This window comes from Poecilia latipinna, unplaced genomic scaffold (assembly GCF_001443285.1).
Source record: "Poecilia latipinna isolate Pla-1442-1.1 unplaced genomic scaffold, P_latipinna-1.0 Scaffold178, whole genome shotgun sequence".
NCBI lineage: Eukaryota > Metazoa > Chordata > Actinopteri > Cyprinodontiformes > Poeciliidae > Poecilia > Poecilia latipinna.
The window spans coordinates 120,268-131,186 of record NW_015112794.1 but is presented as its reverse complement, the minus strand read 5'-3'; the positions used below and the strand labels follow the sequence as shown (position 1 = coordinate 131,186).

The 10,919-nt window shown below is 38.7% G+C and overlaps 2 protein-coding genes across 7 annotated transcripts in view; one reads left to right on the top strand and one right to left on the bottom strand.

Annotated features, from left to right (window-relative positions):
- The window catches only part of tln2b (talin 2b), a 125,673-nt gene extending 122,884 nt beyond the window's left edge, over window positions 1-2,789 (bottom strand). For 3 of the 6 annotated variants that reach the window (XM_015030277.1, XM_015030280.1, XM_015030281.1), the window contains exon 1: window positions 2,415-2,788. The gene's annotated coding sequence lies outside the window, so the exon portion shown is untranslated. Of the gene's footprint in view, window positions 1-2,053; window positions 2,319-2,414 lie in introns of those variants that run through there. The other 3 variants (XM_015030279.1, XM_015030282.1, XM_015030278.1) reach the window with 2 other exon arrangements.
- Window positions 2,790-6,846: 4,057 nt separating this feature from the next.
- On the top strand, window positions 6,847-8,814 carry c2cd4a (C2 calcium dependent domain containing 4A). The gene is made up of 2 exons (XM_015030270.1): window positions 6,847-6,962; window positions 7,057-8,814. Exon 2 carries the CDS (start codon window positions 7,086-7,088, stop codon window positions 8,430-8,432), a length of 1,347 nt encoding a protein of 448 aa, XP_014885756.1. The 5' UTR covers window positions 6,847-6,962; window positions 7,057-7,085; the 3' UTR covers window positions 8,433-8,814.
- The last annotated feature ends 2,105 nt before the right edge of the window (window positions 8,815-10,919 follow it).

Genomic DNA, 10,919 nt, shown 5'->3' with positions numbered 1-10,919 from the left:
GCAAAACTGCACACAATGGGCTATTATTAATTTTCCAAAATATATTGTATTGCTCATTTCAATTAGCAGTCAGCATTGTGGTTACACCCCTATGTGGAAATAATAATAATTAAAAAAAAAAAAAAATCTAACAAAACAAGGTGCTAATGCAAACGAGGCAACACACAGTTAGCATATGACAAGTCTAACAACAATGCACAAAGTTTCATCCAGCAATAAAAACAAGCAATCAAACCAGTTTTGTTTTCTGTCAAAAAGGTAGATATGCAGAGCTTCATCTAAGACAACATGCAACAACATGCTCCCTATCAGTTTGTATGATAGAATTCCCATCTGTTTGCATTCCCACTAAGAAAAACCATGACTACAAACTGCAATCATACGTACTGAAAGTAATTTAGCAAAAGTAAAAGAAAAAAAAAAAAAAAAAAAAAAAAAAAAAAACATTTGTGACCCCTAACTCATGGGTAATGCTCACAACAGAGTCATGAATAAATGTCACTTGTCAGTGGATACTCAAATGGAAAAGTCATAGAGCGCTGGTCCTGAACAGTCACTAAGATTAGCCTTCACATGGGTACTACCTTTATCAGATATACGAACGGTGTCTGTGTGGACTTTTTCAGCAGAAACAGTTTGTGTATTAACACATTAAACTAAAATAAGACATAACCAAGCGTTGTGAAATGTGAAAAGGGGCGTACAAATACATAGTTTAAATACTACAAAGAAACGCAGGCTTATCATCCTAAAAGGAAGCATGTGGATGATTTCATCTGGCACTCCCAGTTGCCTTACTGTGGCACTAAGTCATGCATTTTAAGGAATTGCACTTCAGGTAGGAGTCTAGCATTAAGCATTAGTAGTGTGCAACACAATCCAGAACACTAGCTGCTGAAACAGCATCCATTGCAGCACTGCATCCGACATCCAAATGCTCAGCTGATACATAGAGGAAAAAAAAAACCCCGACCATTGCCTCTTACTCAATTCCACTCAATTCTCATCTCCCTTCAGTGATCTGTCTGGGATTCTTCCCACTGAGCTCAATTTCTCCAGTGGAATTTCAACCGGGCCAATCAGTGAATAGAAAGAGGAGTTGTGAACGATGATGTCAGTTTTCGGTGCCATTTTAGAATAGTAGTCTGCCTATAGTTGTAGTTTTAGCAATGGCAGCAGAAGAAGTGAACAAAGCCATTCATCATTCATTCCCTGTTGGCCACACAACCAAATATTGAATTAACATTACCCAAACATTAGTGAATGGATGGATGGATATATATATATATATATATATAATTTTTTTTTTCTTTTTCAGATCACTTCTGAAAACTCAAGAGAAGGAAATGGGTGAAATTCCCAGCAGATCACTAGTTTCTAAAACACTCAAACCAACCGGTCCAGCATCAAAAGATCCCCTCTCTTACTCATTCTCATGCTCAGTTCAAATGTTGAGTTGCAGCTACACAATTTACAATTTATGTATGATTTTCTTTCCTGGCCTTTTCACCCCAGAGTAAAAGAAGATAACATTTACTCTCCTCTACCTGTTTGAATTCTCCACACATCAAAGCACTAAAACACATCCTCGTGCCACCTGGGCTTTTGTGTCAAGAGAGATGGTCAATATTTAGAGGACACACAACCTTCCTACTGGTTGGCATCTTTGGGGAAATCAGCAATCAGCGGAGTGTCCTCTTCAAACATGGAAATGCCATTCCAAAACAGATGTTCTTATTGGAATACATTTTAACATTTTATAACCAGGACAAAATCCTAACATGCCGCCCATATTTTTGATTAGTCTACAGTAAACGATCAGGGTCACATCCTGCATGCCCACTAAATCTCACACACGTCAATGTCAGCTTTGATGTTGAGCTGAGCCAGATAACATTCAGGTCAAGTCCGAGTTACTGTACGGCACATTTCCATGCAGAGCGGCGCAAGGATGCTGAGGCTGGCCAGTATGTAGCTTTACTTAACCATTTAGTCTAATTGAAAGAGAAATATTTTACAAACAAGTCGCTTAATCAAACATCCATCCCCTTACCTCTATTATCTGTCAATGTCAAAAGCAGCAAAGCACATTATTTTGCGAGAAAAAAAGAAAAAGAAAAAAACAAAAAAACATCAGACTTGTCAGGTTTCTCATGACGCGTCAAATGAGACAGATCGACCGATACTGAAGGACCGAGTTGGGAAACGTCTCTCTGCTAATGTGAAAAGGTCGTCTGCAAGCTGTTAAAAATGAAATGCTGTCAGCGCTTCTGCTGAACCAACGCCGAGCGGAACGCCTCCCTGTGTAAGGGAGACCCTCTTCGGGAGGAAGAGCACCTCTAAAGACAAACGCCAGGGTTCAAAAATGACGCCGCGAAGCATCTCGGAGGGGAAAACGAACGCAAACATCTTACCTGATGACTCTCACTCCTTACAGCATGCGAGCTGGCTTGGACGTAGGCGAGGCGACACACACCACAAGCGGGTCAGCAGCACGGCTTGCCTGCCTGCCTCCTACACGGCATCAAGCCCCTCCTCGTTTATCGTACAGTGGAGAGAGATGGGGGGCTAAAAATAAATAAAAAAAATAAATAAATAAAATAGGATCACATATCTGTGCGACGGAGAAAAGGAAGCGGCGTCACTCTCGTCCAGCTTCTCTGACTATTATACATTTTGTTGTAGGGTCAGGACGGCTTTGTGGATCGCTGTTGATTCAGATGAGCTGCCGAAGATAAGATTATCCACACAAAATTTCCACGGACGCCTAAATGCACAGGCCCGATAGTTTGATATAACCAAAGACTCTTATTTTGAAAGCGCGCTGAATTTGTGCACCTTTCAATAGTGTGTGAAGAGTAAAAGCAGAGCCTGCCTGACGCTTGATGTGGCCTCGGGCAGACTTTGACTAGTCACTTACAGCTATCTACAATTTTAATAGCATCACTGCAATTTTAATATTTATTTTAATGTACCCATGCTGTGCGTCATTTAAGCATGAATTTAGCTCAGCCTCTTTAGTCAACAAGTACCTGCAATGATGTTGGGGTCACTCATATGTGACCCCTCACACTGCAAAATTAATCAATTAATTCAATCATCTACCCACATTTGCCAGATGTTGGGTCAGGCGGAAGGAATTCTGCAAAGTCTGTGACTCGGTGCAATGGCCTGGCGTGGTTACTGTAACAGTTGGGTTCATTGTTTTGTAGGCTACAAATAAAAACCTTTTTTTTAAAATGGCTGCGTGTTCAAACTAAACTGTTAAGAAAGTGCGAATACAACTACTTCAGTAAAGCTGTGTTTTTATGTGGACAATAATGTTAGTGGATGCTAACCATCACCGTGGTGGAAATGGCAAATGTAGAAGAAGCATGTGGTTCCCAGGGACCCATATTCTCCTAAATACTGCCCTGACTGTTGTGTGTGGTTCAGACTCTGCAAGACTAATATCAGTCTGGGATCCTTTACAGTATCCTTTGGGGATATTGTATGTACTTGCTCCACCTTTAACTGTGAATGCTTGTGACCAAACCATCAAACCAATGTTTTTTGCCAACCGCCAACAAAACCTAAGAAGAAGAAAAAGAATCATCATCATCATCATCATCATCATCATCATCATCATCATCATCATCATCATCATCATCATCAAAGCACATAAATTATACCAAGACTACACCCTGTTTCTGTTGTGATTTTGGAGGAGTCTGCTGCAGATCAACTGTGGGTTTGTAGGTACAGAAGACAAGTTGTGAAGTTTGCAGCTGAACGTCTTCCATCGCTATATATTTTCTCTGATGATTGCCCAGTAATTATAACTGAAAAAAACAGCACACGTGTCTTTGATTTATGTTTTAACATCAAAACTCTTAAAGTCTATTTTTTTAAAATCAGAATTTCAGACTCACTTACCTTTCTAACACATAATGATTAACAATTACAACAGCTTTATTAAAAATTTGGCAATACTGAAAAACAGAGAACATTAAAGAAATGAACAAATGTAAAACAGCTGACAGGTTGCAAATGATAAAATCAATATGGTTATTACACTGTGATGTATATTTTAAAAAGAAACAAAAAATATGCATGAAGCTGAAGTAGTTAATGTGTACATTAATTTAGTTAATATTCCTTAGATGGTGAAATATGGACGTGTATGAATTTGGTTTTAATTTGTGGGAAATTCATTTAAAACTAATTGTTGTTAATGGTGAATTTGGGAAAAAAAAAAAATTAAAATAACTGGGAGCCCTCTTCCTGGAGTATCTATCATCCCCACATTTTTTGTTACCTGACACCATCATTAGCAAGCAATTAATTCCTTATAGCTTTTGGGAAAGTAGAGCCAAGTTTGATATTGTTTTTGTTTGTTGTTTGTGTTTCGGGAACATCCATCATGAATTGACTATATTTTATTGAGATGTGTTGGCAAAACACATCTCAATAAGTTGCAGTTTGCATAAATGTGACCTAAGCAGCTGTAATGATTAAACATTTACCTTTCAAAGTGTGACTGCTGGTATCAAACTGAAAATTTACCTATATGTTGTCAACAAGCATATTTGTGAAGTTGCTCAAATTTTGAAACGTAAAAAAAAAATAAAAAATAATAAAAAATAATAAATGTATGTATAGATTTACTGCGACAGACTGGCGACCTGTCCAGGGTGTACCCCGCCTCTCGCCCGGAACGTTAGCTGGAGAGGCACCAGCACCCCTCCCGACCCCACTGAGGGACAAGGGTGTTCAGAAAATGGATGGATGGATGGATGGATGGATGTATAGATTTAATGTAATTATCAATCCAATTTTACCTCCCTCTCTGTAAGCGTCAGATTGTTGCCGTTTCCTGGGCACATACTGCCACCTGAAGGAGAACTGTCAGCACTTACAACCAGGATAAACCTGTACTTATGGGAGGGAAGATGGGATGTGGAAATGGGAGTGTTGTTTTAAGAACACATGCTAAACTGTTCATATTTTAATGTCTTATTACGATAGGGAACCTACCTTTGCTTTCTTTTAACCACCTGTACATTTTATTTTAGGCTAATCTTCTTCTGATGACAACCGAAAGCAGTGAGATCTAGTAGGAAATAACATTTATTTCTATATATACAAATCATAATAATAGTGAAGGACAAATAGAGTCTCTGCAATTTCATTCCACATTTCTGATAATCTCATGGCCCTCTGGTTTCCAAAGAGGCTTTTAAAGTACACTTGAATTGCTGATGAGATGTGGTCAGATAGGAAAACATTTCTGAGAAGTACCCCATTTAGAACGCCTTCCTGGTACATTGGTGCCCCTGACATCACTGTAACCCTTTACTGGATGGTGACACCTGGTAACCAAGATACTCTACTTGAACTTTGTGCTTTGAGCTTTTACCTCTATCTTTTCTAGATATTTACAGAACAAAAATGCACTTAAATCTGGTCGTGGGCTCCAGGCCATGCTTATCTTTGCATGGGTGAGAATAAAAAAGTTCTTTGCATAGAAATGGACTTTGTTCAAATAGAAAAAAAAACAAAACAAAACAAACAAAAAAAAAACACTGCATCAGTGTGTGCATATAAATGATAAGCAGTAGTACAATTTTGATGATGTGCAAAATATACTATGTAAGTGCAAAACATTTAGTCCTTTAGCTAAAATCGGATTTTTGCCACACTCTAAAAATTATCATCTCTATGGAAGCAGTCTTTGCCCTGTAAATTTGTTTTATGTCTCACCAGAAGAGGGCAGCATTGACGTACTTTCCGGTACGGGCTGGAAATCTAAACAGCAACGTTTAGAAACAAAGAAACATTTTATCTTTTGTGACTTAGATATCCAATTAAAAACTGAAACATTTGAGTATCAGACATTTCTGCCAAATCTTTCTCTAGTTTGTTTCATACTGCGATCCGAGTGAGCAAAGCATATAGTTTAAGAATGTTTCCACTTGCAATGAAGATCCTTAAAAGTGTAAAATGAAAACAAAAATTTAAGACTAATACATCTAATATACCTAATTCTAATATCTAATGTTTCTGCAGTTAAAGGATGACTAACAATATCCCAGCTTTTCAAAAAGTTTCCTAATTTAAATTTTACTGTGATTCACAATAGGTTTAGTATGTGAGCTATCAATGTCTGGAAGATTGTTATTTACTCCAGTCACACATCCTTTTACATGTATTTATATTAACAGCCATACTGTGCAGACACAGACTTATCTGCCATCTTTACACCTTTTTCTACTTTCAAGTTGGCTGAGGCTGAGATCATAGTGGGATGAATCATGAGAATGTAATAGAAACATATGCTGAATATTCAAAACACATGTGGTGTGTGTGTAGGTGATGTAATGATCCAGCCTAACATTTTTTAAAGTTAAAATTAATTTACCAAATACGTGGCAAACAAACACTGCACTGAATTCATTTCTAATTAAAATATGGCAAACACATCTTGTTGTACTGCTGACTTACAAACCTGTGGATTGATAAATTAGATTACTTACTAAATGACATGTGGTGAGTTTTTAAAAAAACTGTTCCAAACCATTATCTGAGCAGACTGCTTTGCTAAAGCTCACAAAAAGAGGTTGAACGCCCTTTAAAAATAGGAAAAAGTCACACATGAATTGGAACTCCGTCACTTGTGCAAAAGTGGTTGTTGCCCTTTTAGGGCCTGTCAGACTGAGCAGCACAGTGTCTACTACTGGGCAACGAGCTTTGTTGCCATTGGGACATTTCCATGGGAACCAGCGGCAGTAAAAGGAAAGTGGGAGGATCCTGGTTAAGCAGCCAAAGGGGTGTGTGTGAGATTTATTGGTATCCTGCTTCATTTAAACCATCTCCGTGCGTCAAGCTGACAGAACCCTCCAGCTGCTGTAAAGAGAACTTCTTACGCTCTCAGCTCTAAATTTGAAACAACCTTTTGGATTATCTTTATTTTCGGGATATAAGGTAGGAAGGCCTTTTACAGACTGTATTTAACAGTAATGTACGGTTTTTGGTCACATTTGAGAGCACCTAAATAATATGTAATTCTTATTTTGCAGAGTTTCCTGCCTTCCATTATAGGACCCATGTGGGTGGTAGAAAAGATTCGCATGTCAGTAGAAAGATCAAACCTGCCCATGCCTTCAGCAGAGCTCGGCTTCAAAATCAGTGACATCATGTTGGGAGAAAAGACTGACAAATCCAGAAGGATTTCTCACTGTCCCAACATCATCACCCCCGACAACATCCCAGAATTCTGCATCCCACCAACAATTTTATCCCTGCAGGAGATGAAGAACTCGGAGCAAAAGGGAACAACTCGCATCAAAGTGCCTTCCTGTGAGAGGGCTAAACCAGAGGCCGAAGTAACATTTCATGAGGCGCTGCTAAATCCTCACATTATTCAGGTAGAAAGTGTGGATGAAAGCCCCTGTGACGGATGCAGCGATGAGGAGACCACCAACGCCGATCCCCAAAGCCAGGCCGCCTTGTCCCTTCCACACCTGGCTAAAACTCAGACCAGCTATGGCTTTTGCACGTTACTAGAGAGTCCCCACACCAGGAGAAAGGAGTCAATTTTCCATTCTGATCCAGGCTCCTCTCCTCTGCTGCTGCCCAGGAGTCGTTCCAATACGTGCTCTAAGTTCTCCCACTCTGCCTCACCGTCCTCCTGCCCCTCTTCATTCAGCCTCAACAGTCTGACCTCCAAGCTCTCCCCCAAGAGCTGCACCCTGAACTGGCAGGCCCCTCTGGACAGCGACACGACTTCTTCCACTGAATCATCACCTTTCAGCTCCCCGCTGCTGTCCAGGTGCCCTGCCAAGTCTTCCCTTTTCAAAGCACTGAGCCATGAACTGCTGCTTTCAAGAAGCATAAGAAAAGCAATGGTGTCCAGAAACAATTCCCTGTCGACAGACGAGGGCAGCTCCACAGACAACAGCCCAAATATCATGAGGAGAGCCTCTGAAGGGTTAGCTGATGGCCTGGCCAACAGCTACAGCCTGGCCCCACCCAACATCTTCCCCATGGACTTGACGTTACACAGAGAGAGGGTGATGAAGGAAAGAATGGTGCCTGTAGGAAAAGATGGCAGTCTCAGACTCTCAGCAGAGTACTGTCCAGATAACCAAAGACTGCGCGTTCGGCTGATCAGCGCTGAGGGCCTTTATCCTCTTTCTGTTGATCCAAAGATTATCAACTGCAGCGTCAGCCTCTCGCTGGTCCCCGGCAAACTCCAAAAGCAGCGCAGCACGGTCATCAGAAAGAGCCGCAATCCAATATTCAATGAAGATTTCTTCTTTGACGGCATCTCGGAGGAAGATCTTAGCCAGAGATCACTTCGCTTTAAAGTGGTGAACAAAATGTGCACCCTCAAAAGAGACTATCTCCTAGGTGACTGTGATCTCCCTCTTTCAAGTATCGTAACAATGTAGGTTAACTGTGTATTTAATGGGTTACTTTTGTGTTTGAGCTATTTATTTTATTTTTTGTATTCCATCAGTTTTGTATTTATTAAATTATGAAAAACACTGAGGATGTTTGTGTCGAATCTGTTTTAGAGTAGAACACAATTTTGTTCATATAAAGTATATCTCTTCTTTTCAACACAAAGTTTTATAAATAATAATAGGAAAATTAGAATACTGAGAAAATGTTGCCTCTCTGGTTTAAGTGAGATATTTTGCAAATGTTGAGTTGATGGTTTGTTAATGAGGATGCATCACCAGCTTGTTTAGTCAGACAGCATCCGTCTCATATTTCCTCTAAGCCTGTTGTTTACTTCCTGACCTTTCAAATGATTAAAATATCATGAGAAACCAGAAACCATGCAGGGTTGTTGTTTTTTTATTATTATTGACTATTTATAATTTATTAACCTTTAAAAATAGGATTTGGGTGTGTGAAACATAACTTGTGGTTATCCATGCACTGGAATATATTGCTTTGAGATAAATCAGATACTTATTCTAGTCATTTCCATCGTCATTTCCTAAAGGTGAAGTGAAACCCACACCATAACTAATTAAATCAACATACTAAAAACTGGACACCTTTCTGTTTCACACTTATTCACCATATTTACCAGACCAACACATCATCCACATGAGACGAGAATATCCTGCTGGTTTTACTGATACAGATCAGGTTCAAAAGAACCAGCTGCAATGGCAGTGACTAGTTAAAGATTAAAAAGGTTTCCCATGGCACAGAAAAGCTCTAAAAATGGACTGGCGAATGCACCAGATATGCAAAAAATATTTAAACAACAGTGACATAAAAAAAAACAACAAAAAAAAACACTTGATGCATTTGGTGAATTGCTGTATTTCTAAAGCAATAGCAAAAAATTTAATGAAGCCAAAGAATGAGGGTCTTAATTTTGTGAATAGGGTATTTTTAATCAGTCATAATGATCAGATTTAAAAGGTTTATTCATTCGTAACCACTGATTTTTGGTCTGCAAGTAAAGTAGTGATTTTGTGTTTTGTGATGATAATGTTGAGGAGCAATTTCTATTGAAAAAAAAAAAAACATCTAAGCATCCTACACATTTGGACAGTCCATCCTAAAAAGGGGATTTTTCCAGATCTGTGAAGGTGAATTATGCTGCTCAACACTTTTGTTTTGCTCACTATTGACTCAGCTGTGAAACAGCCGGCAATAAATGAAAGTTTATGACGTAAAGCCCTTGCTATCTGGTCAACCACTGATAAGATTTGAAGGGATTTGTAACAGTAAATCTAAAAGCAGTAAAGCTTTTTTTGTTTCCTCACCACGTTGATGTGACTAACATGGGTAGGACATTACTATTTGGTCTGAAGTGAAAAGAAAAAAAGGACAATGCAAATATTTTTACTGTGATTTAGCAGGATAGATCAACAAGTACAACACAATTGTGAAGTGGAAAGAAAAGGACACACGGTTTTCTATTATTTTACAAATAATATGAAAAGCCTGACTTGCATTTATACTCAGACCTTTTCACTCTGATACTATTAAATGCTTTCGAGGTCACCTAATTAGTGAATGTCTACGAAGGCCTGGGGTTTAGGCAACATTAGAGAAAAACAGCCTCATGAAGACTGGTCAAAATAAGGGATGAGTTGTGGAAAAGTAAAAAAAAAAGAAAGGTTAGGTGTTGGCTGCCATAACCTAACCTGTTTTAAAGATTAATTTAAATAGGCAGCCAGTTCTTTGTATTTTCAGATGTTGATGATCTCTGTTAGATCTGTAGGAAACAACTGTGTCCTCACAAACTGTTCTCCATGAATGTAAAAGCTGAAGTGGGGAAGTATGCCTGCTTAGTCTCAAATGTCCTAAAACAGTTGCCTAGTTACATTCACTCTACATGTATACCCTTTGCCCATGTTTACAACGTACATTAAGCTGGATAACATCGAGAACCTAAAAACATCCTTCAATACTGTGAACCCATTCCACTTCCAACTTGCATCATAACCGGTAGGTTCAATAGGTTCTTAAAATGGAAATATTTTATTTTAACGATACGCTATCTCCTTCTCCTACCATATCACAAGTTTCCATTTTACAGCTTCCCATGTGAAAGTTTGTTTAAACCTGCTCCCTTATCTTGTTTTCTGTTTTTTCAGGTTCCTACTTTAGTCCAGAAATGTTGACATACATATAAAGTTATAACAATACAATGCAAAACACGCAGTTTGTGCCAGTTTATTTTGTTCTCGGGCATGGATTTAATTTAACAAAGCACAACAGCTTCGTTACCAAGCCCAGACAGAACAGAGGGCTTGTCAGAATTATGCAAAATCAGCATTTTAATGTTAAAATGATGCAATGTAGTCATATTAAAATAGCAATATAACTCCTCTGGCTGTTTTTTTTTTTTTTTTTTTTTTACAAAAAGAGAAAAAAAAGGTTTTTTTTTCCCCCAATTAATTTAA